The sequence below is a fragment of the Lissotriton vulgaris genome, chromosome 9, assembly GCF_964263255.1.
Source record: "Lissotriton vulgaris chromosome 9, aLisVul1.2, whole genome shotgun sequence".
Lineage (NCBI taxonomy): Eukaryota > Metazoa > Chordata > Amphibia > Caudata > Salamandridae > Lissotriton > Lissotriton vulgaris.
The window spans coordinates 678,121,241-678,148,721 of NC_141697.1; the positions used below are offsets into that span (position 1 = coordinate 678,121,241).

The following is a 27,481-nucleotide window of genomic DNA, read 5'->3' on the forward strand; positions in this document are numbered from 1 at the left end:
TGACAGTGAGTGCAGAGTGACAGTGAGTGCAGAGTGACAGTGAGTGCAGAGTGACAGTGAGTGCAGAGTGACAGTGAGTGCGGAGTGACAGTGAGTGCACAGTGAGTGCAGAGTGACTGAGTGCAGAGTGAATGCAGGGTGACTAAGTGCAGAGTGAGTGACAGTGAGTGCAGAGTGACAGTGAGTGCAGAGTGACAGTGAGTGCAGAGTGACAGTGAGTGCAGAGTGACAGTGAGTGCAGAGTGACAGTGAGTGCAGAGTGACAGTGAGTGCAGAGTGACAGTGAGTGCAGAGTGACAGTGAGTGCAGAGTGACAGTGAGTGCAGAGTGACAGTGAGTGCAGAGTGACAGTGAGTGCAGAGTGACAGTGAGTGCAGAGTGACAGTGAGTGCAGAGTGACAGTGAGTGCAGAGTGACAGTGAGTGCAGAGTGACAGTGAGTGCAGAGTGACAGTGAGTGCAGAGTGACAGTGAGTGCAGAGTGCGTGCAGAGTGACAGTGAGTGCAGAGTGCGTGCAGAGTAACAGTGAGTGCAGAGTGCGTGCAGAGTGACAGTGAGTGCAGAGTGCGTGCAGAGTGACAGTGAGTGCAGAGTGCGTGCAGAGTGACAGCGCGACAGCAGAGTGACAGCGCGACAGCAGAGTGACAGCGCGACAGCAGAGTGACAGCGCGACAGCAGAGTGACAGCGCGACAGCAGAGTGACAGCGCGACAGCAGAGTGACAGCGCGACAGCAGAGTGACAGCGCGACAGCAGAGTGACAGCGCGACAGCAGAGTGACAGCGCGACAGCAGAGTGACAGCGCGACAGCAGAGTGACAGCGCGACAGCAGAGGGACAGCGCGACAGCAGAGGGACAGAGTGACAGCGCGACAGCAGAGGGACAGAGTGACAGCGCGACAGCAGAGGGACAGAGTGACAGCGCGACAGCAGAGGGACAGAGTGACAGCGCGACAGCAGAGGGACAGAGTGACAGCGCGACAGCAGAGGGACAGAGTGACAGCGCGACAGCAGAGGGACAGAGTGACAGCGCGACAGCAGAGGGACAGAGTGACAGCGCGACAGCAGAGGGACAGAGTGACAGCGCGACAGCAGAGGGACAGAGTGACAGCGCGACAGCAGAGGGACAGCGCGACAGCGCGACAGTGAGTACAGTCACTCAGCACCACCACATTATCACTCAGAACCACCACAGCACCACTCAGCACCACCACAGCATCACTCAGCACCACTCAGCACCACCACAGCACCACCACAGCACCACCACAGCACCACTCAGCATCACCACAGCCCCATTCAGCACCACCACAGCATCAATATGTTCTCTCAATGTTTCAAGCTTTATTACAAATGTCACAAAAAGATGTTCATATTTCACTTCTGTTCTTGGATTTCGTTACAATAAAATACACTGAACATAATCTTCACAAAAGTTATTTACAAAAGTTTAAGCTATTGCCATTATAAATTACAATCACTTTTATTAAGTATTAAAAAAAATTAAAAGCCATTGTTATTTGTAATATCAATACATCTAAGTCACGTAAATACAAATGTTGCATTACAAATGCTATAGGTGTCACATTTGCGAAAGTTATAACTATTGGCATTGTAAATGACAAAGCTATTAATTTAGCTATTTTCAAAACCAACACATAAATGAACATTTGGTGAATTTCCATTAAAATATTTGACTTTTTTACTAAGATATTATTATACTCTTTTATGCAAACAAAATTTAGATACTGCATAAATAACTTTAATAAAACATATTTTATATGTAGCTTTTTATGTAAAAAAAAAAACTATAGCACAAAGCAAAAAACAATTGCCATTTACAATGCTAATAGCTCAAACTTAAATAATGCGAGACCTATTGCATTGCAAATGCTTGTTTTACCTCTTTGTCTGTAGATAACTCAACTTCCACCCTCCAAAAGTGCCCTTCATCTCTCCGTAGCCACTCCCCCTCATGACCTCCTCCCCAGACTCCCTAACTTCTACCCTCCACCAATGCCCCTCATCTCTCCATAGCTCCCTCACACCCCAAGACCTCCTCCTCAGATTCCTTCACTGCCACCCTCCACCAGCTCCTCTCATCGCTCTGTAGTTCTCCCCACCCTGTGACCTCCTCCTCGGATTCCCTCACTGCCACCCTCCACCTGTGTATATTTTACGAGGGCTTGGTCTGTAGAAGCACACACTCAGGATTTAAAGAGTACTCCAGTGGTTGGGGGTTGGCTTTACTGATAAAAAGGTATAACTGCCCGAACAAACTCTTTTTAGTAAAATTAGAATGTTGAAAGAATGGAGAAGTTCTAACTATATCACAACACAAAAAAGTGAAGTTTGTATGCAGCTCTTTGATGACAGTTCATTGGTCACTGTCCTATGTTAGGATAGTAACTTCTGAACTGCAAGTAACACAAGGATATCTGTGACAGAGGTAGTAACCCACTGAGCTATTCCCATAAAATTCAGTTTATCTGCATTTAAAAACTACCAACAGACAAATGGTTGCTCTGCAGCAGGATCGTAACCCACCAGTTATCTGAACAGTTTTTATTGATGTTGTAGATCGGTGGCAGATTTACTGCTCGGGCCAAAGATCATGTTTGGGTGGGCCAGGCTCATGTTTGGGTGGGCCTGGCCCATCCGGCCCACCCTCTAGAACCGGGCCTCCCTGCAGCAGGGGCGTCCAGCTTCTCCACATCTGGCTATACAACCCCTCGGGACTGGAACAAAAACTTATTTGGGATTCAACCACAGCTCTACTTAAATCAAAGCTTCCTCCACCTAAGTGTTTCAGTTTGGATTAAAATCTCAACTTGAGCCGATCCTCGGTGTTATGCTGGAACCACTCGATCCAAAGCTGAAAATCAGATTCAACTTGGAACTTAAAAAATAGTGCTTCAGCCTGCAAAACTTCATTCTGCTCCTCTACAGCCTCCAAAAAATCATTCTGCAACTAGCCCTTTATACATCCTTATTCCATCTTCTAACCCACTAACTCCATCCACTCCACCACCTCACTCTCCAGCATTATCTGAGGTAGGTGGCATATCTCTTCAATCACTTAATAGAGAATGAGGATAACATACCACACTATATACATCCAGGGGAGGCTTGGAATGACTATGATGTCGAACCACAGGGGGGATTTAAACCCTGCTCTACATCCCACAAGACCATCACCACCTGATTACACTTCTGTGTATCAGGATTTGATAGCAAGGGTAGCAGCTTTCCATCAGGTCCCCTTACATAAAGACACAATAGAAGGGGGGGGGGCGCAGTACCTACCACTCCACGCACGGTACCTCACTCAGAGGTGAATTTTAAAGACCCTGTCAAAGCAAGAATTGTAATACTGAGCATTGACAAATAATACAAGGCTGCACCATCAGATCCTTAATATATTAAAGGTTTGTCAACACCAGGCTCCCTGGTCATCTCTAATGCAAGGAAGAACGAACTCCAAAACATCAGGAGATTCACTTCCTCCAGAGAAAGAACCAGAACAAATAGATGTTTCTGGAAAACGTGTAGCTGTGCAAATAGCTAACCATTGGCGCATAGGCAACAGCCAGGCTCTATTAGCGAGATATGATCGGGAAGAAATGGAGGTGCTCCTCCAACACCTCCTAGAGGAACACCAGAAAAGGGGGAAGGAAAACGGAAGTGAAGGAAAGCTAATCACTACATTAGATGCAGCTGACACTGCTGCTAGAGAAATAAACACTAGCCTCCTACTACGTAGACATGCCTTGCTCAGTGTCTCAGGATTTAAGCCTGAGATCCAACAAACAATTTTAACCTGACATTTGATATGGAACATCTTTTCGGGAATCAAATGGACACAGCCCTTAAGAAAATGAAACAGGCACATCATTTGTAAAAATCAATGGGGGCTCTACAAACAAGCACATATTGTCGTTCCTTTTATAGGCCCACCTATAAGCAAGGTGCAAGATCTGCCTCCTCAGGTAACATCGGGTCAGCATACAAAAACCAGGGACCAACCTCCACATCAAAAACATTTTATAGAGGTTCATACCAGTGCTTAATTTGTAAAGTTAGAAAAAAATAGGTAAGTGAGGTCGTCAGGAGGCCACTGCAGTTTTCACCACACATTGCCACTATATGCTTTCACAACTATTAACCATCACACTGCTGCAAGTGTGACAATTAAGACTGTTCAAGGCCGCCAAAGCTTTAAGAATGGCTTGTGTGACAGTCAGTAGTTTTTAATGTATATTGAAATAACAATCAACAGTTTTTCTGCTTATCTTTAAATAGCACAAACCACGACACCATGTGGCAGCTGTCATAAGTGCGATTCTGGAAATTAAGTGCTGTTGCCGAGCACTGGAAACCATCTGCTCAAATTAATCACTGGTTCCTACAGAGTAAACCATTTTAAAGTAAGAGGTCACGGAAATAATACCCTTACCTCAAACAACAATACTAAGCAATGACTTCCTTACCATTCCCCCAGACCACTTAACATCTGTGGGCCATAGTCTCCAATATGTTCTTCCAATCTAGAAATCAGTCACAACCGATCTGTGGTTGTTGTATATTATCCAACATGGTTACTGTCTGAAACTCATTCCAACACCTCCAAATATCCCACCAGCAAACACACACTATCAATGCAAAATGAAAATCTCCTACAACAGGAAATAACAGCTGTATTACAAAAAGTAGCAATAGAACCAGTTCAAAAACAGTTTAATTTACATGGGTATACTCACTATAGTTACCTATCCACAAAAAATGGGTTTTTAAGCCCCATTCTCGATCTCTGACCACTAAATCATTACATCATACCAGAACACTTCCATATGGTCACTCTTCAGGTAATTATTTCTTTGCTACTTAAAGAAGATTTCATGGCTGTCTTAGGTATATGGATGCAGGCATCCTTTAAGTCTATTGATCCAGCACACAAAAAGTATCTAAGGTTTCAATTCCAGGGAAACCGTTATCAAATCAAAGTTCTTCCCTTTGGAATTAACTCTGCACCCATGGTATTCACAAAATGTCTAGCCGTATTAGCAGCGCATCTCCACAGACAAAATATTCATCTCTTTCCATATTTAGACGACTGGTTAATAAAAGCAAACACACAGCATCAGCCTTTGCAAACAAAATACTCAACAAACCCTAACTCTCCTACATTAATTAGGGTTCACCATCAACTGACAAAAGTCACATTTCCACCCAGATTGTATTGTATTGTATTGTATATTGGATTTATATAGCGCTTATCACCCAGGGGTCTCTAAGCGCTTACCTTGGGAACCCGTCCTGGCTTTTCCCTGTGAGATAGCCCCTACAGGGCATCCCCAAGGTGAAAGCCAGGCATCCCGCCGCGGGGGCCGTTGTGGAGATTAAGCAAGCTTAATGCCCAGAGTTGCAGAGTGTGAACCCATGATTAAGTCAGGCACCGAAGCGAGAATTATCGAGTCCGTGGACATTTGAGCTCAAGACCATACAGTCATACCTAGGAGCTGTTCTCTACACACATTCAGCATTGGCATACCCAAATCCAGACAGGATCAACAGGGTATACACCTGTTACAACGCAACTTTTACAACTACCTACCATTACAACGCAACTTTTACACCTCATACCATTACAACGCATTGCGCTGGGGGGCGCTCTAGGATAGGGAATAAGTTTAATTTACTATCCAACACCTTCCCTAGTGTCCACGGGGACTGGAGTTGGAATAGTAAATTATACTTACCACTATCCAGCACCTCTAAGCGCTATGCGTTGTAATGGTATGCGTTGTAATGGTCGCGTTGTAATGGTAGGTAGTTGTAATGGTATGCGTTGTAACGTCATACATCCGATCAACAGTATAGTAAACATAATTCATCCATTTCAAACAGAGAGCCAAATCCCAGCCAAAATATTACTAAGACTTCGTGGCATGATGGCATCCTGTATTTGAATAGTTCCACATGCCAGACTACACATGAGACCTCTTAGGAATGTCTCATCAACAAACGCAGTTACTGGGTGAACTTCACGCTCAAGTGTTAGTAGGCAGCCACACACATCACTCTTTGCAATGGTGAAATCCACAGAACTTATCCAAGGGGCGGCCTGCTTCCTCCAAATGGAGCTTTTCAACCCTTTCTACTTGGGACAGAATCTAATCAGAACCATTTAGGAAGTCTTTACAAATCTGTCTTTTCCTTCAGTTGCCTGTTCATGTTTTCCTTTTGCCTTCTTTGTTGGACTCTGTCTCTTAGTGCTGGGATGGCTCCTGGGGAACGTTGCACTCTGTAAATCCTTTCAGATAAGATCTAAAAAGTTGTTCTCTCTCTCGTGTAGTTTCCCTGCATGGAAATCTCATTCACCTGTGTAATGACAGGTGTTTGTTGCCAACGGGCACTCCTCTCTGCGCTAGACAGCATAGCAGTTCATCTCTGCTTCAAAAGCAAAGCAGGGTATATCAGCAAAGTCTGTACCCTTGGTCTTTTTTCCCCCGGGCTGTGGGTAATGAGGTAAGGCCAGCAATCTTGTACGCAACCATCCTGGGGGAGCTGGTGGAAAGCCAATTGAATCAAACTCTGTGCCACTTTCTAAATCCACTAAACAAGAGTAATAAGCTGCTGTACCATCCTTTTTCTCAGTGCAAAGATGCAACATAGGTTTTACAGCATCTGTATTGTTAAGTAACATTCCAAGTGAATTTGAGCACTCACTGGTAAGATTGGCCAGCAGATGTGACCATGCATCTAAACAATTTCCAGCTTGTGCATTGTTGAAATGCACGACTCTTGGGTGAAAGTGCTTGCAAGCCAGGAACCGTACAAAGACAAAGCTACTACATAGTCTCGGAGTGGTAGGGGCAAGGCACTAACTTCACCAGGGACTGGGAAGCCTGATTGACTTTCTCTACAGAGCAGTGAACCGCAAACCTATGTGACATGTCTTCCCAGAGTACACCTCGCATACTACACATAAGCACAATCATACATCCTCTCTTCTCCCTTTGCATGAATTCTATTCTGAAAACTTTGTTGCATGTGGGCCTGTGAGAAAAGAATGGAATCCTCTATACACTGGTCACGTCTTACTTAGCCTATCTGAAAGAAACAGGTTAGTGTTAGATTCCTTATCTTAGAATATCCCCAGGCGTCAGACTGGATCCGGAAAGTTTTTGTCAACAATACCCCTGCGCATCGCTAGGCGTCGTCTGCGGCTCCGCGTCCATCGTCTGCGTCATGATCGCCGGGATGACGTTGTCGGAGTACTTAGACGCCGCCCTCGCGCGCTGACGTCAGTTCTTCTTTTTTCCGCACCAACAAGCGCAGATCCGGAAAGAGCAGTACTCCAGTCAATTTTTGACTATGTTTTTGATCTCTTTTGATCACTTTTCGAGTCGACCCTCGACTCGCGGTGCCGCTAAGGATGCCTGGTTTTAAACCTTGCGACGACTGTCACCGTTTGATGTCGGTGACAGGCCTCCACCGTCTGTGCCTTTATTGACTCGGGCCGACCATGATGACGAGTTGTGCCCCGACTGCCGGGCCTTTACCTCAAAGGCTAGACGGGAGCGGTCCCATAAGCTACTCGAGCTTCGGCAGTCGAGGAGGTAGTCAAGGGACCGGTTGCGGAGCCGCAGTCATCGCCGCTCAACGAGCCACCACCACTCGTCGGGCTCCAAATCCTCAGGTAAGTCGAGGCATTCGTAAAAGAAGTCGAAGAGGCATCATCTCTCTTCCGACTCAGACTCCCCCCCCCTCCCACGCTCGCGCGATGCGGCCGGGGGTTCGGGCGTCAACACCCAAGCGGCTCCGTTGGAGCCGCAGGTGCCGCGTCCAGCTCCATACCCACCGGTCCCTGGGCTGGACGCGACACGGGAGGTCAGGACGTTACTCTCTGCCATGAGGTCACACTTTCCTCCGTCGGAACCTGCTGAGGCGCCTTCGGGCCCCGCGGGTCCGACTGGGAGCACTAGCGGGCCGGTGGCTCTGGCGCCGTCAGGTGATTCGGCGCCGTCGACGACTCCGGTCCCGACGCCGCAGTGCTCGGCAGGATCCAGGCCTGGATCCGGGCCGTCGCCAATCGACCTCACGACTCCTCCGCTGGCGCAAACCACAAGGGTGTTGCTTCTGGCGCCGGACAACGTTGACCCCAGTTTTAGTCCGGCGTCTGAGCGGCGCCGCTCAGCGCCATCTCAGGCGCCGACGGGTGAGGCCTTCGCCCTCGACCTGGCTCCATAATTTTTGCCTGATTATCAAGAGATGTATGACGAGGAGGACTGGGAGGGGTCTGAGGACTCTCTGGCACTGCAGTGCCAGTTGAGTCAGGACTGGGCAGAGGAGCTAAGGGAGGCCAGTGGTCTAGACACTTTACCCAAAACTTCATTTGTCTCTCCTCCCTTCCGTGGCTTTGGAGGAGGGGGCTGCTTACAGCGTGGTGTTGAACAGGGCAGCCAAGGCCTTGGCTCTTGAGCTCCCTGTCGCGGCCGTGAGGACTAACCTCCTCACTGAAGTGCTCAAACCGTAGGCAAGCTCCTCGGAGCCTCTACTGCCGTTTAACAAAGCCCTCACTGACGTTCTGCTGGGCACCTGGTCCAAGCCCTCCACAGGCCTTCCTGTGGATCAGAACATAGCCCGATGCCACCGCCCGGCTCCGGACGACCCTAGCTTTCTGTCCATGCACCCCACCCCGAGAGCCTGGTGATCCAGGCCTCTATGACCCAGACCGCATTCCCGACCGCTCCTCCGGATCGGGAATCCAAAAGGTATAAACAGTTTGGGAAGAAACTGTTCTCCTCGCTGAGTTTGGGGCTACGGTCTGTCAACACCGCCTGCCTTTTGGGCCGTTACACCCTCTCTCCGTGGGATACGGTTGCTGACGTGCTGCCACAGTGTCCGAAGTAGGCCCGGGCAAAGCTCGCCTAAGTCCTGGCGGAAGGGCGGGATTCAGCACGGTACTCAATTAGGTGTGGACTGGACACCACTGACTCGCTGGGTAGGGCAATTGCAACGACGGTGGCGGGTTCGAGGCATGTGGGCTGCTGAATTCATATCTGTGCATAGATCCCCGCCTAGTGTTGGGTCCGGATGATTGCACATTGTTGTCCTGGAAGAGTCTTCGAAGTATCACGAGATAGGTGGCTCCTTCCCTGGACTACAGTGCGCATGGGCATCAACTCCATCCCCAGATTGTTTTTTTCCGCCATTGGGTTCGGATGCATATTGGTTCACTCAAGTTCGGAATCGATATAAAACTTTTTTTTGGCCAAAAGGCCTTTAGTTTATCGTCGGTATTGTCTTGCGATCGGTGCCCAGTTCTGTTCCAGCTCAGTTCCCGAGCCGGATATCCAGAAGAGCTGCGTGCTTTTCGGCACTGAAGGCCCGGTCGACGCCAGAGGCCTTATCGACGATTAATCACGGAACGGAGCCCGTTCAAAAGATGTCCCGTGTGCAACTCGAAATATCCTCACATCGATGTCCACCCGGTGTGCAACAAGTGCCTGTCGCCGGATCACGATGAAGCCAGCTGAATGGCTTGTTCCCGTTTCCGATCCAAGAAGACAATTCGACTTCGGCGGCTGCGCGCAAGGAAGCCCAGCAGACTTTACCTGAACCGGTGAACATCTTCGATGCCGAGGATGATGGAGCAGAGCGGGAGGTTCGAGAAAACCTGTTGGATCCCGCATTGGAGGTAGACTCCAGCTACGACGCTGATGTGGAGATGCTCGATGCGGAAGATGTCGACGAGGTAGGAGACGACGATGGGGCCTTTGGGGCCATGGAAGATAGCTAGAGCGAGGAGCTAGGTCCACAAACTGATACTGGGGCCAAGACACTTCATAAGGCTCAGGTCGAGGGATCGCCACATGGCCTTACCCAAGATCTTCCACTGAGTTCTACACCCCCACCTTCGGGCTCTGCTTCGGACATTTCTAAGGAGCCGCAAGTTGCAAAATCGAAACCGAAAGAGAAAGCTTCGGTGTCTACGCAACCCAAAGCACTTGAGGCGAAATCGAAACCGAAAGTGCGTATTGCTTTGGTCGGCTGGAAGTCCTCGGAACTGTCGGCACCGACGAAGCATAAAAGTGTTACCGACCCGAAGAGGCCGCTAAAGGGCGTAGAGCCAAAGTCTGGCACGCCGAAGGCACAGGTCAAGGACGTCAACCCGAAAAAATTGGCGCCGAAGACAGTCGACACCGACAAAGGACTCGGTGATCAGAAGGTTCTCGAGCCTACGCGTCGACCGGACAATGCTAAAAGTGGTGCAACCCTCGAGTCCATGCCTGGCGGTGCCTCGAAGGATTCCGTCGAGTCAACGCAGCCGTCCGCCTCCTTCTCGAAACAGGTGGCGGAATCACTGAAGCGCATTAAGGACAAGGCTTTGGCTGTCGGACCAAAGGATCCTCCACCATCGAAGCCTGCCGATAAGCTTCAAAAGACGTCGGTGCCCATCCACTTCACGCTGCCACTGAAAGTGGTGCAGAAGGCCTTCGTTCCTAAAATGGCCGTCGAAGCGCCCAAGAAGGTGTCCACGGGGCCGAAGCCCACAACTGTGGTCCCGGCCACAAAGCATCGACAACCCTTGCTTAAAGAGCAACAGGAACAGTTTATCGGTGCCGATACAGGCAGACTTTCTATTTATAAATGAAAGATCGCCCCGGAACAGCCAATGGAGTCGTATAGAATCCCACTGAAAAAGAAGAAGGATTCTGCTACAACACCTGTTCTTGTAGAACCTGTATCTCCACGTGGCCAAGATGTCTCGCCCACTTATTCGGATGTAGAAACTGGGGAAGGTGACAATGAGAAATACAACTATCCTGTGGACACTGATCCAGAAGATACTAATGAACCCTGGGCAGATGCGGCTGACCCAGGGGATCCACACACTGCCCCAGACACATGTGTATACTGTGAAAACTTCGCCTACTGAGGATTCTGCGGCGTTTAATGCACTTACTGAAAGGGCAGCCAAGAATCATGACGTCCAGCTCCATGCTGGCCCTATTGAAGTGGACTTTCTGTTCGACACCTTTTCCACCTCAGAGAGGACTGTCAAGACTCTGCCTATGCTGAAGGGTGTCTTGAAACATGCTGGGGAGATATTTAAGGAGCCTACAAGGGCCAGGGTGATAAACCCCAGGATTGATAAAAAGTACAAACTGGCGCCTGGGGACCCTACCTACATTAAGGGACAGTTGCCGTTGGACTCTCTTGTTGTTTCTAATGCCCGGAAGAGGGCTAATTCACAAACAGGTGATGCTCCTCCCCCTGATACAGAATCTAAGGTGCTAGAGGCATCCGGGAAAAGGGTGGCAGCTCAAGCGGCCAATATCTAGCGCATTTCAAACACTCAGGCACTCTTAGCCAGGTATGACAGGGCCCATTACGACACACTGGAGACCCTGTTACAGCACCTGCCAGATGAATATAAGGAGGCAGCTGAGATGCTCATACAGGAAGGGAAGCTCATATCAAATGATTCTATCAAATGTGCACTGGACGCAGTAGACACAGCGGCCAGAGCCGTTAACACAAGTGTAATGTTGAGGCGACATGCCTGGCTCAGAATCTCTGGGTTCAAGCCAGAGATACAGACCACCATTCTAAAGCAGCCAGTAAACCCTGATCATTTATTTGGTCCAGAGGTGGACACCACCTTGGAGAAAATCAAGAAGGACACTGAGACTGAAAAGTCTATGGGGGCTCTCCAGTCGCAGCAGTTCAGGGGTGGTTCTTTTCGTCGCTCAAGCAATAGAGGTGTTTCCAGAGGCCAGCTGTCCCAGCAAACACAGTACAATAAAGGTGGCGCGCAAACCACCTATACCAAACAGAGTAGAGGTGGCTATCGTGGAAACAGCGCCAAGGGTAGAGGTTGTGGAAACAACAGCTCCAGGTCCTCCGCCATTAACAAACAGTGACGCCTTGTCACTGCCCCCCGACCATACAACACCGGTCGGGGGGAGACTCCAACAGTTCCTGCCAGTCTGGAAGTCCATCACCACAGACAGGTGGATCACAAAGCTTATCCAGTACGGTTATTGTCTGGAGTTAACATCCACCCCACCCAACATACCTCCAAGACACCGTCCTATGTCCACAGAGCATTTGCACTTATTGCAGCAGGAGGTACTCGTCATGCTGCAAAAAGGAGCAGTCGAGCTTGTGCCTGTGGAAGAAAGAGGCACAGGAGTTTACTCTCTGTACTTCTTGATCCCAAAAAAGGACGGGTCCCTCAGACCCATACTGGACCTCAGACCCCTCAATCAGTACATTCTATCAGAACACTTTCACATGCTAACACTGCAGCATGTTCTACCGTTGCTCAGTCAGGGAGATTTCCTCGCAACATTAGATCTGAAGGATGCGTATTTTCATATTCCGCTACACCCGTCACACAGAAAATACCTCCTATTCACCATTCAAAATCAGCATTACCAATTCAAGGTCCTCCCTTTCGGAGTAACGACGGCACCCAGGGTGTTTACAAAGTGCCTGGCGACAGTGGCAGCACACCTACGGAGACAGAACATTCACGTCTACCCTTATCTGGACGACTGGCTTATCCAGGCAAAGTCGGCCCAGCAGTGTGCCGCCCACATGTCCCACACCATTCACCTTCTTCACGATCTGGGATTCTCACTGAATTACCCGAAGTCCCACCTGCTACCCGCCCACATACGGCAGTATCTGGGTGCGACGATAGACACTCTGGCAGCCAAAGCACAGCCAAATTCATTGAGGATCAGCAGCATTCAATCGCTGATACAGAAATTCAGACCTCAACACTCGCTTCAGGCATGAGTGTTCATGCAGTTGATAGGCATGATGGCCTCCTGCATCTTCATAGTCCCGCACGTGAGACTACATATGCGTCCACTTCAGGAGTGCTTAGCACGTCAATGGAATCAGGCTCACGGACAGTTGAAAGACCTAGTGTTGGTAACCCGTCGTGCATACAACTCTCTGCATTGGTGGAATCCACAAAACCTTTGCAATGGACGACCGTTCCAGGAGCCTGTGCCACAGATCATTCTGACGACGGACGCATCTCTCCAGGGTTGGGGAGCTCATGTTCTCCACTACACAGTGCAGGGACTATGGACAACGCAGCAAAAGAAGATGCACATCAACGTTCTAGAACTGATGGCTATCTTCATGGCGATAATAGCATTCGAAGTACATCTGTGCAACAAGGTCGTGTTGATCCGGACGGACAACATGACGGCCATGTACTACATTCAGAAGCAGGGAGGTACACACTCTCCACAGTTGTCTCATCTGGCTCAGAGCATGTGGAAGTGGGCCATTCAGAGGAACATCTTTCTCATGCCGGAACACCTCCCAGGCAAGGACAATCAGATGGCGGACCTGCTCAGCAGGTACAGCCACCAGATGCACGAGTGGGAGATACATCCATCAGTACTCCACCCGTACTTCCATCAGTGGGGTCATCCAGAGATAGACCTGTTCGCCACAAAGGAAAACGCCAAATGTCGAAGCTTTGCTGCCAGGTTTCCACACCCACAGTCGCAGGGCAATGCGATATGGATGAACTGGTCAGGCATATTTGCGCACGCTTTTCCCCCAGCACCTCTAATACCGCTGGTGGCACGCAACCTGAAGCAACACTCGATGACACTCATCCTGGTTGCTCCGATGTGGGCACGCCAACCATGGTACACCACGTTTCTGGAACTATCCGTGGTACCCCATCAAAGGCTGCACCTCACACCCAGGCTTTTGACGCAGAGCCATGGCGACATTCAGCATCCAAATCCGCAACAGCTCAACCTGGCGATCTGCTTCCTGAGGTCTTAGAATTTGGCTACCTCAACTTGCCTCCCGACTGTATGGACATCATCAGAGAGGCAAGGAAGCCCACCACCAGAGCATGCTATGCGGCAAAATGGAAGCGGTTTGTCATTTATTGTGCAAACCACAACATCAACCCGCTAGACGCATCTACTCAAAACATCATTTGTTATCTGTTACATTATACAAATGCAATCTGGCCTATGCTTCCATTCGTATACATTTATCCGCAATAGCTGCTTATCTCCAAAACAGGCAGCATCTCTCCCTTTTCAGAGTGCCTGCCATCGAAGCCTTCTGGAAGGACTCACACGAGTCATTCCTCCCCGGACCCCACCAGCCCCCCGAATGGAACCTGAATGTGGTCCTCACAAGACTGATGGGTCCACCTTTTGAGCCTCAGCATTCATGCGAAATTCAGTTCTTAACATGGAAAGTGGCTTTCCTGATAGCGATTACATCGCTACGACGCGTTAGTGAACTACAGGCACTAACTATCCAAGAGCCATTCATACAGATTCACTCCAACAGGGTGGTGCTTCGCACTAACCCTAAATTTCTCCCTAAGGTGGTTTCACAGTTCCATATCAATCAGACTATAGAACTGCCTGTGTTCTTCCAAAATCCTGAGTCAGTGGCGGAGAGAATGCTCCACACACTAGACGTCAAGAGAGCCTTGATGTACTACATTGATAGGACCAAAGATTTTCGGAAGACAAAACAACTATTTGTTGCCTTTTCGCCACAACACAAAGGCAACCCCATTTCCAAGGCAGTTATAGCCAGGTGGATCGTTAAGTGTATTCAGATCTGCTATCAGAAAGCCAAGCGCACTCTAACGGTCCCCCCACGGGCCTACTCCACCCGGAAGTTGGGGGCCTCCATGGCTTTCCTTGGAAATATTCCTTTAGAAGACACATTTACAAAACACTACTGTGTAGATGTGCACTCCAAACAGCAGGCAGCTGTAGGGCAGGCTGTTCTAAAAACACTTTTTGAAACTGCTGCAGCTGGCACAGGCAGCCGCCGCTAATGGAGGGACTGCTATGTATTCTATGCACAGATATGAATTCAGCAGCCCACATGCCTCGAACCGAATATGCTACTTACCAGTATGCATCTGTTCTTGGCATGTAGGGCTGCTGACATTCATATCGCCCGCCCTCCTCCCAGGCGCCTGTAGCGGCTGCAGCACTCAGAAATACTCTTAGCATGGTCATCACTCACAGTGTTACACTCCATCTTTGCCACAATGGCTAAAAACAATCTACGGATGGAGTCGATGCCCATGCGCACTGTAGTCCAGGGGAGGAGCCACCTATCTCGTGATACTTCGAAGTCTCTTCCAGGACAACAATGTGCGATCATCCGGACCCAACACTAGGCGGCAATCTATGCACAGATATGAATGTCAGCAGCCCTACATGCCAAGAACAGATGCATACTGGTAAGTAGCATATTCGTTCGCCGCCACAACTGGCTGAGGTCCGCCAACTTTTCAGGGGATGTCCAGGCCTCGCTCGTGGACATGCCCTTCGATGGGCGTCGCCTTTTTGGCGACAAAGCGGACAGTGCGCTGGAACGTTTCCAGGGCTACGGCCAAGTCCTTGGGCCTAGGCCAGCGCCAGCAAACTTCTGCTTTTCGCCCCTTTCGTGGCCAAGGAATGGGCACCCCCACACATCCAGCCAGCCACAGGCTGCAGAACCAGTTTCAATGTTGTCGTGGATGTGGTAACCGCCGTGGCGGTGCCGGGGGTCGACGGCAGGGTCAGTCCACATCCGCTCCCGCAGCATCTGCCTTTAAGCCTTCCTAGTCTGGCATTTTAGGCCCATTCAACTTCAGTGGGGGGGCAGGGTTCGCCATCACCACCTCCAGTGGCGCACCATCATGTCGGACAGGTGGGTGCTGTAAATCGTCCGAAGGGGCTACTCCCTCCCCTTCGAGGCGACCCCTCCAGCCATGCCACCGCAGTACCACCGCATGTCGGGGGATCACTTGAAACCTCTGCAGAAGGAAGTTATGGCCCTCTTGGCCAAGGGAGCTATCGAGCACGTTCCTGGGCCAGAAGTAGGACGTGGTTGCTATTCCCGCTACTTTCTGGTACCCAAGAAGGGCAAAAGAGGCCTACTCCCTATCTTGGACCTATGGAGCGTCAACGGCTTTCTCCGGAAGGAGAAGTTCAAGATGCTGACTTTGGCTTAGGTCCTGGCTGCGTTGGACTTGCAGGACGCGTATTTCCACATCCCCGTCCTGCCGGCCCTCTGGCGCTACCTGGGTTTCACGGTAGGCCACAAGCACTTTGTTTCCCGTGCTCCCCTTTGGCCTTACCAGCGCCCCTCGGGTGTTCACGAAAGTGATGGCGGTGGTCGCAGCTCATCTGCGCAGGTCAGGTGTGTCAGTCTTCCCCTACCTCGACGACTGGTTGTTGAAGGCGGGCTCGCCCCAGGCAGTCGTCACCCACCTTCAGACCACGGCCGACCTCCTGCATTTGCTGGGGTTCTCCTTCTATGTGCCGAAGTAGCACCTGAGTCCCTCTAAGAAGCTCCCCTTCATTGGAGCGGTTCTAGATTTGATTTGGTTTTGGGTTTATCCTCCCAAGCAGCGAGTCCGTGATATTCAGGCTATGATTCCGATCTTTCAGCCTCTATCCTGGGTTTCAGTCAGGATGACCCTCCAGCTCCTGAGCCTGAAGGCCTCCTCCATCCTGCTAGTGGCTAATGGCAGATCCATCTCCCTTCCCCACCCGGAGCACAGAGTGGTGACGGATGCATCCCTCCTGGGATGGGGAGGCCACTTGGGAGCTCCATGTCAACCTTTTGGAGCTTCGGGCGATCCGACTTGCACTGAAAGCATTCCTTCCCTCTGTCCAGGGAAGTGTAGTGCAGGTGTTCACGGACAACACCACCGCCATGTGGTATTGCAACAAACAGGGCGGGGTGGGGTCCTGGATCTTCGGTCAGGAAGCTCTGCTCCTCTGGACATAGCTGGAACATCAAGGCATTTCCTTGATGGCTCAACACCTGGCAGGTACTCTGAATGCCAGGGCGGACAAACTCAGCCGCCGGTGCTTGAACACGAATTTGCAAGATAAATGGAGTTAGGTCCTGGGACATGTAGTTGGTTGGACCATATGTATTTAGGAAAAAATTAAAGATACCAACCACACACTTTCTTCAATCCTTAGATTTAAGGAAAAGCACAAACCAGTATTACTCGAAGGTTTGTTGGGTATATCTTGTTCTTACCCTTTTAATTTCTATTTTTTCATTTTTCAAAAAGATGTTTATGTATGAAAAGGAACACAACACATTTATGACATTTACACATAAATACAAAACATTATTCACATATATATACACTAATGTGCAGTATTCACTTGTTTTTAACTTAATATACAGAGATCCTTATCTAAACTTGACATAGTGACGCTCAGTTTTAATTTCCACAAACCACATATAAATGCATATGAAAATAAACCATATATAAATTCATTGGTCTATGAGTCAAGGTTTGTTGGGTATATCAACTTGCTCATTGGTTAACTCCTGTCCCATCAGTACAACCATTCATTCATACAGACTACTCAACAAGTTAACAGTTTTGCACCCCTGACTTCTAAGTTGCATCCTCACTGTGGTCTTTTCCGAAGACTCCCACAATACTCTTTTACCTCTTTCAAAGGGTGTTCAGAGATTGGCGGAGTGGATCTGAAGACCGTGGCACCCAACTAGCATTCAAATTACCTAGTTGTCATATCTGTTTGTTGTTGCGTACAGTCTCAAGTTCAGAGGATCTACCAAAACGAGCTGCTTCTCCCCTTGCCCGGACAGCTGCATCACTGAAGCTGAACTGCAAAGGTGTCTACCAACAACGCCTTTATGTACTATGCCACTTTTATTGTCCTGCTACTTAAGGCTCATGTTTGCAGGGTCTAGGAAATATTATGTTTTCTTCAGATAATGCCCATTTAACTGTTTCTTGACAGATAACTGATATGTAAAGCTTGTGCCTGCATGTATGTTGTAACTTCAATATTCCCCAGCCCATGAGGACATACTACATTCCACCCTGCTCACATTTTATCCTGTCTTCTGAGTACCAACAGCCTTCCCATCCAACAATGGGTGTTATACCAGGGCAAGCCATCAGCTCTGTCAGATCAAATATGGCTGGTTTGTGTCCGGTTGAAGGTGACATTGACTCATTTCTGCTGTGATTTAGATAATTATGTAACACCTGAGCATCCTCATCTGCCCTTTCTTAATTTTTGATTGAATATTTTTATTGAAGTTTTATCCATTTTGTGTACAACATGTTCTATAAAGGAAAGCGAGAGTATGGTTTTGTGTACAGCTCAGTTAAAGTATGTAAGTGACATTACAACATTAAAAAATACAGCTTGTAACAAGTTCTGAGGGTGAATCAGAGAGGGGTTAATGAAACCTACATGTCACATTTGTTGCATGAGGACCCAGTGAGTGGTTACCAGCTTGTGGCATCGAACGATCTGCATGTATCCCAAGATGATCATCAGTTCATGACTTCATGGTGGAGTAGAAAAAAATTAATTATATGAAAAAACAGAACTATAACATTTAGAGCCCATAACCTTAAGGTCCTGCATCTTCCTCCATCCCCCCCCCCCTTCCCGCTCAGGCTACTCAGGTATCTGTTGTGTGTCATAGAGTGTGGAGATAGTTTAGGATATAAACTATCTGTGGTAGTCTGTAGACCCAACAGCCATCTAATTATCTGCCCTTTCTTCATTGAATGGCTGGGTAAAGTTCCATCCTCCAGCTCCTAATTTTATCTTGGCTAAGTGCAGTGGGATTCATGTCACTACAATGGCAAAGTTTAAATTGATTTCAGTATTCTAGTTGTGTTTTGCCAACACAGCAGCATAGCTTAAAGAGCAGCATGTTGGACAAGGCATCTAGCATATATCCAACAAACCAGATTGGAGGCCTCACAGGATACTATCGCAAAAGAACAATACCCAAAGCCATAAAATTAAAAGCAATCCTCCGCACTAGACATCATGAATCATCACACTCAATACAGTTTTGATATGCCAATTAACCAGATATCTTATGAACTCCCAAACCAATTTAAACATTGCATCTTTTCAGTCCCGTCCAGAAATAGTCATCCTTGACCCTAATTCAACATTAGATACACCCTGTGACATATTTGTGCTTGTAGAAATGCACAAAATCCATATAATTGGCTAAAAGTCGGTGCTTCAACAGCACACCCATCCCCCATGTAGTGTCATATAGGGAGTCTGCAGAGTGGAGTACAGTTTCGTAGAGTGGCATAGTAGAGAATAGTGTTGAAGAGTGGAGTAGAGTAATACAGCGGAGTGGAATGTCATAGAGTGGCCTAGAGTGAAGTGTTGTAGAGTGCAGTGGTGCAGAGTAGATTGTCATATAGTGCATTGGTTATGAGTAAAGTGGTGTAGAGTGCAGTGATGTAGAGTGAATTGGTTTAAAGTGGAGTGGCGTACAGTGCAATGGCATAGAGTAGGTTGTTGCAGGGTAGAGTGATGTGGTGCAGAGTGGAGTGTTAGGTAGAATGTAGTAGAGAGATTGGGTTGTGTAGAGTGGTGCAAGGTGCACTGGTTTAGAGTGGAGTGGTGCAGAGTAGACTGCAGTGGCATAAAGTGCAGTGGTGCAGAGTAGAGTGCATTGGCGTAAAGTGGCGTAGAGAACAGTGGCATAGCATACTGCGGTGTAGAGTGGCGTAGAGTTTTATTGAATGCAGTGGAGTGAAGTGCAGTGGTGTTGGCGTAGAGTGGCTTAGAGTGCAGTAGCACAGCATAGAATGCAGTGGCTTAGATCATATTTGAGTAGAGGTAAGTGGAGTGGTGCAGGGTAGAGTGGAGTGGCGTGATGTAGAGTACAATGGTGAAGAGTAGAATAGAGTGACATAGAGTGCAGTGGCATAGAGTAGTGTATTGCAGAATAGAGTGTAGTGGCTTATAGTACAGTTGTGCAGAGTAGATTGGCATAGAGTGCAATGTTTTTTTAGTATAGAGGCATAGAGGGCCTTGGCATAGTGTGAGAGTGGTGCGGGGGTAGAGAGGAGTGGTGCAGGATAGATTGCAGTGGCGTAGAGTGCAGCAGCATAGAGTAGATTGAGTAGAGTGAAGTGGTGCAGGGTAGAGTGCAGTGGCATACAGTGCATTGCTTAAAGTGGAGTAGAGTTCAGTGTTGTAGAGTGGCATAGAGAGCATTGATTTTGAGTAAAGTGGTGATGCGTGCAGTAGTTAGAGTTAAGGGGCTTACAGCACAGTGGTAGAGTGGCTTGGAGTGGTACAGCTTAGAGTGCAGCAGCGCAAAGTGGAATAGAGTGTAGTGGCATAGATTAGATTGTTTCAGAGTTGAGTGAAATGTTGTAGAATGGAGTGTTGCATGGTAGAGGGCACTGCATATAGAGGATTGGGGTAGAGTGCACTGGCGTAGAGTGATTCAGTGTTGAGTGCAGTGTTGAGGAGTGGCTTAGAGTAGAGTGAAGTGGTCTAAACTAGTGGTTTGAAGAACAGTGTGTAGAGTAGAGTGCATAAGCATAGAGTAGGGTGATATGGAGGAGAGGTGTCGATTGAAGTGGTGTGGAGTGGTGCAGAGTAGTATGCAGTGCCGCAGTGTGGATTGGCATAGAGTGAAGCAGTGCAGTGTGTAGAGTGCATTAGAGTAGTGCAAAGTGCAGTTGAGGGGCGTAAAGTGGAGTATGCATGGTGTTGTAGCGCGCTGCCATTACAGACACCACACCTTCATTTCAAATGACCATTGCATTTGCTCAGGCACACAGTTTTACTGCTATTTGTATACATCACACACACGATAATCTGTGGCAATGTCATCACTTGGTGTATTGAATTGTTTTGATCGTATTATAATTTTTGTTTCCATCACAGTTCAGAATTACCAAAAAAATGTGCTTTAGTTGTGCTTCACTAATTCTCATATATTTTGTAATCACTCCACAGTTCATTAACATGAATTTCAATTGTGTTGTCTGTTAGAAAAAAATAACATCCCGAACAGCCAGCATGATTTTCACATAAATCCAACACGAAACTCCCTCGGTAGACAGAGACTGACATTGGACCTCTGTCTTTGAATGCTCAGCAAATGTAACAAGATGAGAACAAAATGTAAAGACCTGTTTACCGAAATCGCGTACTAGTGGGACAATACAGTAAATAGGGTCGGCTAGTGGGGAGCGACGAACTCAAGCTGGACAGCCTGAAACAAATCAAGCCAGCAAATAGAAACCAAATAAATGTACTACGCATCTGCTTCGGCCATTACGTAAATACCCTTGGAGCTATCATGCTTTTTAGATGTAATCATTTTCCCATTAAAACGGTATTTTAAAGAAGAGATGTGTTGCACTTGAAATTGTAGTACTTGCTCTCTTAAATAGTAATTTCTTCATATTTGAATGTTTATTTTTTATATCTTCACTAGATTTCGGAAAGTGGAAATGTTGTGCAGGAAAGCTTTTATTTTTTAATGTAATGCCGTGGCTCTCATTTTTAGGAGCAATGTCTTGTTAAATGTTCTAATTTATTAATAAGATTATAAGAATTATTTTTCTAAATAGAATCACGATAATGTGGATTTTTTTTAAATACTTTAGAAAAAAATGTATTTTCCGTTCTGAATTCATTTAATCGTGAGGCTTTGTGGGAATGTTATTATTAACTAAAAAAAAAAAGGTATTAAAAACAGGATTTGGATTTAACAGGACTGCACCTGACTTTTTGAGGTTTTCACTTGGGATTAAGGGTGTATGATGCTTGCATTGGGGTATGCAAGGATGCACTTGGTTTTGGTGGGCTGGCAGTACCTGTATAGAATGTCAAAATCGATTTACTAGGCTGCGGATCCTAAGAAGATGGTATTTGGTCTAAACATGACTTTATATAGGAATATGAGAATTAATCTGGGATATAATGGCTTTACCCAGGCATAAGAAACTGTACGGTTCATATACTGGCAAAGACTGAGCATATATCACTGTTCCTATACTGGCATTGACCTGGGTGTGTAAGAGTGCACCTGGATCCTTGCTACCCAGGTGATGCTGTAAGGCTTTATGCTGTATATGATGGTTGAAGCAGACTAAATTGAGATTTTACTTCTCAGCTGAGCATAGGAGGCTGTGCATGGGCATAAAATGGTACTTGTTGGCTTAGGAGTCTGTCCCTAACTTAAGCTAGCATGGAGCTGAGCTTAAAATGCTGTACCTCAGTACCATGCCAATATCCTGGGTATGAAAGACAGAATATCACTCCGGTATGTAAAGCCAGAATTGATGTGTATTTTCCATGCTTGATCTCAGCATCACTGGGTGGAACTGCCATACGGAAGGTTTGACCTTTAGTGAAGGTCATTCACATTAGATAATGTTTTTTTGTGTTTTTTTTTTTTATAGAGGTGGCTGCTCCTTGGACGGAAGAAACTGTTCGGCAGTGTCTCTACCTATACCTGGCCCTTCTACCACAGAATCACAAGCTAATTCATGAATTGGCTGCTGTGTACACAGAGGCTATTGCTGACATTAAAAGAACTGTGCTGCGTGTGATAGAACATCCAGTAAGTCAACCCCTCTTAAGTGCTGTGGCAAATTGATATTGTAATCACGGCAAAAACCAGCCTATAATGGAAGTTTGGGGAGAAGGTTGCAACACAGAGCTAAATGGTGTGAGCGTTTAGGCCTGTGGTAGATTCTGGTTACCCAGGTCGTCTTAAGTTAATTTGAAAATGCATGCCAGTATAATTGTCCAGTTTCGTCTGCGTTTTCCAAGCTTGCCAAAAACATGGCCATCATTAATATATTCAAATACTAGGAAAAAAACATGTACCTTTGGTTGTGTAGGTAAAGTGTTACCAGCTTGTCATTTACTTCAGCTACTCTTTATTTATTGCACATTTGGAATGTGCCGCGAGGCACTTAAAAACTATTTTGAAGTGTAGAAAGAGAGCAAGTGGGGGTAGGAAAGATGGGGCTGACTGAGGACGGGTAAGGTGACTGAATAATAAGATATTTTAACACTAGTTGTTAAGCCCTCATGCCTCGTTGTATTTTCAAATGGAAATCGTTGCACACATTTTTTCTTTGTGATTAATATACTTCTAGCTGCAGATTGGTACCTTTTGAATTTCCGAATCATCTGACTAATTCTGGAAGCTTTTGAATAGTTCTCCTCGCCGGTTGGAGATGTTGGCTCCACTCTGGTGCCGGTAACCACACTCTCTTAATGTCACTGGAGCTGTAAACCCCCCCCCTTCGGCACACTGAAGTCTTGTCCCTTTTTTCTGCACCATTTAAGCGTATCCGAAGCACAACTCTCCTCAAGAGATTGTCTTTTGTCTACTTTTTTCGAAACAATTTCAGGTGCAGTTACATGATGTGCCCCTGCCAACCCCCAACCGTTTATGACTTTAAATTTGCAGGGACTTTAACTGGTAAATGGCAATAATGGACCAGCATGGCATCTGACTGTGGTGTTTGGGGTCAGCCCATAAGGTCAAGACCTGCGATTCATGTCGGAGTATGCTCCCCAGAGCTCTCAAGGAACAGAATACCAAGATGCTCAAGACTCCAGCTCATAATGAACATCGACTGTAGAAGATCTCCAGACCCAAATCAAGAGCACCAGAGTTTAGTCAAAACACAAGAAGAGGAGGCTTCATGCTGATCATCCAAGAGTAAGTCTCCCAAATTCCTCGGCACTCCTCAAGCATCCTCTTTTTAGACAGAACTTGTTCAAGTACCCACGAAGGGTCCAGCTCCTGCAGTTCCAATTGTACCCGTCTGATTCTGGACCTGCTACTGCCTGCAGCACCAGTACTAAAGTGTGAGAAAGTGCCATCTTTCTTGCATTAGTTCCCCCACTTTTTACTGAATTGCTGATGTGCTTTGACTGAGTGTGCCCTGGGTTCCTGCCAACCTGGTACCCTGGGCCTGTGTTCCTTCCCTAAAACTGTGTTGAAACTAAAACCCAATTGGCATCTCTGACCACCTATCAGCCCTAGTAAATGGTACCCTAGGTACCCAGGGCATGGTGACCAGAGAAGACCCCTAAGTGCTGCGGCACTTATTGTGCCACCCTTAGGGGCCCTGTGCCCTGACACCCGCATACTGCCTTTGCAGGCTGAGTGTGTGTAGTGTCATGCTGGGGGTAGTGGTTTAGAGTAGTGGTGTAGTGTTTTTGTAGTGTAGGGTCATGCTGGGGGTAGTGTTTTAGGGTTTAGGGTAGTGGTGTAGTGTTTGTGTAGTGTAGGGTCATGCAGGGGGCAGTGTTTTAGGGTTCAGGGTAGTGTTGTAGTGTTTGTGTAGTGTAGGGTCATGCAGGGGGTAGTGTTTTAGGGATTAAGGTAGTGTTGGAGTGTTTGTGTAGTGTAGGGTCATGCTGGGGGTAGTGTTTTAGGGTAGTGTTGTAGTGTAGTGTGTTAGGGTTTAGGGTAGTGTTTGTATAGTGTAGGGTAGTGATGTGGTGTTTGTGTAGTGTAGGGTCGTGCAGGGGTAGTGTATTAAGGTAGTGTAGTGTTTGTGTAGGGAAGAAAAGTGGTATATGGTAGTGTTGGGGGGGTCTTGCTGGGTAGTGTAATTGTAGGAAAAGGACTGTGTCGAGGGTGGGCTTTGCAGGGGTACTACATTAGGGTGTAGGGTAGGTTAGGGTACTCATACTTACCTTTAAAACTTTTACAATGAGTACACCTTTAACATGCATGCCTTTGCGTTGTAATGGCATGCGTGGTAAAGGAATATTCGTTGTAAAAGTTTGCTGTGTATTTTTTTGCGGGGTGTTTGTCATTGCGGAATTAAAATTGCAGAGTGATGGTAAGCGGGTAATTGTTGGCGGAAGAACGTCACATATTCTTGCTAAACAGCCGCAAGTATCACTCTCTGCAATGGTGGAATCCACAAAATCTATCCAAAGGGCAGCCTTTTCAAGACACAGTTCCACAAATAATTCTAACAGCAGATGCATCCCTAGCATGATAAGGAGCATGTCTCCACGGTCCTACTATTCAGTGACTATTTGAGTCCAAACACAAGAATCTACATTTCCATCAACTAGAGCTGCAAGCTGTTTATCTAGCGATCAAAGCCTTCCTTACTCACCTACAGCACAAAGTTGTCCTTATTCCAACAAACAATATGAGCAATGTATTTACAAAAACAGGGGTGCGGCCCACTCTCGCCAATTATCTCACTTAGCTTAGACAATATGGAAGCTAACAATACACCACAACATTAATCTGCTAGCAGAACATGGCCCAGGCACAAACAATCAGATTGCAGACTTTTTGAGCGGATTACAACAAGAAGTCCACATATGGAAGATTCACCGAATGATCTTCAACCATACTTTCGGCAATGGGGATTCCTGCAACAAAAGAAAAGCGAAATGCCCACACATCGCAAGCAGATACCACCACCACCAGCAATCCAAAGGCAAGGCTCTATGGATGAATTGGTCAGGGATATTTGCAAACGCTTTTCCATCTCTCCCACTACTTCTTTAGTGGTCAGGAAACTCAGGCAACCATCGTTCAGAATGATACTAAAAGCTCCCGCATGGGCTCGACAACCATGGTTCTCAACACTCCTGAAACTATCTGTTCGAGGCATATGGGCTGCAGATGGTACATTATGAATAGATCGCCATCTGGTGTTGGGCTCGGATGATTGCACTTTGTTTTTCTCTTGGAGAGTCTTTTGTCTCTTGGTGACTCCTCCCTTGGTTGGTAGTGCGCATGGGCATCGGCTCCATCCTTAGATTGTTTTTTTCCGCCATCGGGTTCGGATGAAGATCGAGACGCTCCATATCAACTTCGCAAGAAAGTGATTTTCGGCGCGTATTCCCTTTCCAATTCGACGGTATTGTTATTCGAACGCGTTCATTTCCATTCCGACGCGTTACAAATTCAAAATAGAAGAGAAAAACTTGGAACTACGTCGAAGAACAGGAGGCCTTTCTCGACGCAGTCAAGCCCGGAGTCCATGGAAAGGACTCCATTCAAAAAATGTCCAACGTGTGGTGCTAAGTTCCCACACAAGGACCTACACGAGGTGTGCAACCTCTGTCTATCGCCTGAACACGAATCCAGGGACTGCGAAGCCGGCGCAGCATTCTCCTCCAAGCTAACGATTAGAAATCGTCGAGCTCGAAGACACGAGGTTTCCAGAATGCAGGCGGAAGCGATCCCGGAGCTGTTCGGAGACGAACAAATCGAGGAAGAAGAGGACCAGTCGGGGTCGGAAGGGGACCAGTCGGAGGCTGAAGAACTTATCGAGCAACAAACCGTGAGTGACGACGTCCCCTTACCGAAAAACCGACCCCGTGCGGTAACGACTCGGGCCCGGTCAAACCGCTGAAAAAAGTTTCCGACGCCCCGCCTTCGGGCCCGGCAACGAAACCGAAACTGAAACCGAAACACTCGGGCTCCCACCATGTCGGATCCGAGAAAAGGGCGACATCGACTTCGGCACCGAGGCTACATACAAAGGACAGCTCGGGATCGAAACATTCCATGTCGAAACATAAATATGACTTATCGCCCAAGAGACACTCGATACCAAGAAAGTCGGAATCGAGCAAACATTCGGTTTCGAAAACAACAAGATCTGACGATCGAAAACAAAAGCACCTCTCCGAACCAGGACCCTCGGTACCGATTCAGGAGCAACAGACAGATCCCAAACAAAAGATCTTGTTTATTGATCCACAAACTGGGAAAGTGGTCACGAAGAAAAGAAAGAGTGAACAGTCAGAAGATAAACCTCTTCCTTCAAAAAAGAGAACAATGGGGACGAATATAACTCCTCCTGCTTCTCCTCGTCCTAGACTAACACCCTCTTCTCCTATTCCTCACAATAGGCCAAATATTCCTACACCTTCCACACCAAGACCAGCTACACCTCAGTCAGATGTAGACAGTGATCTGGGGGAGGGAGAACCTCAAGGGGATGACGAAACTATCCCAGATGAGGAGGATCCATGGGAAAATTATGATGTAGGGTCAGATGAAGACAACGACCCAGAGCTATATCCCTCAAAGCCTTCACCACCTGATGATAACACAGGTTTCGTGCAGCTCATTAATAGGGCAGCGAAATACCATAAAGTAGATATACATACAGAACCTCAAATAGAGGATTTCTTGTTAGAGACTCTACCTAATGCACAAAGAACATCAGGTACTCTCCCTATGCTGAAGGGTCTTCTTACTCACACAGATGAGATATTCGAAAACCCAGTGAGAGCCAGGGTGTTAAACCCAAGAATTGATAAAAAATACAAAGCGGCTCCAAAGGACCCAATATTTATTAGAGGGCATGTACCGCTAGACTCGCTGGTGGTCTCAAACGCTCGTAAGAGAGCAAACTCGTTATCTACAGGAGAGGCTCCTCCACCAGATAAGGAGTCAAAGTTAATAGATGCATCAGGTAAAAGAGTAGCATCACAGGCAGCGAATAGCTGGCGTATAGCCAATACACAAGCACTACTCGCACGTTATGACAGGGCACATTACGATGAGCTAGAAAAACTTCTTACACATCTCCCAAAGGAACATCAGAAGAAGGCAGACCAATTAATACAGGAAGGTAAAATAATAACAAATACTTCCATTAAGTGTG

General features: G+C 47.3%; 1 protein-coding gene across 3 annotated transcripts in view; it reads left to right on the forward strand.

The window, feature by feature from the left end:
• Nucleotides 1-27,481, forward strand: part of SYMPK (symplekin scaffold protein) — a 1,074,905-nt gene that overhangs the window by 740,403 nt on the left and 307,021 nt on the right. For all 3 annotated transcript variants that reach the window (XM_086938396.1, XM_086938395.1, XM_086938397.1), the window contains one exon: nt 22,265-22,425. In XM_086938396.1, the coding sequence (XP_086794522.1) occupies nt 22,265-22,425 (161 nt within the window). The remainder of the gene's footprint in view (nt 1-22,264; nt 22,426-27,481) is intronic.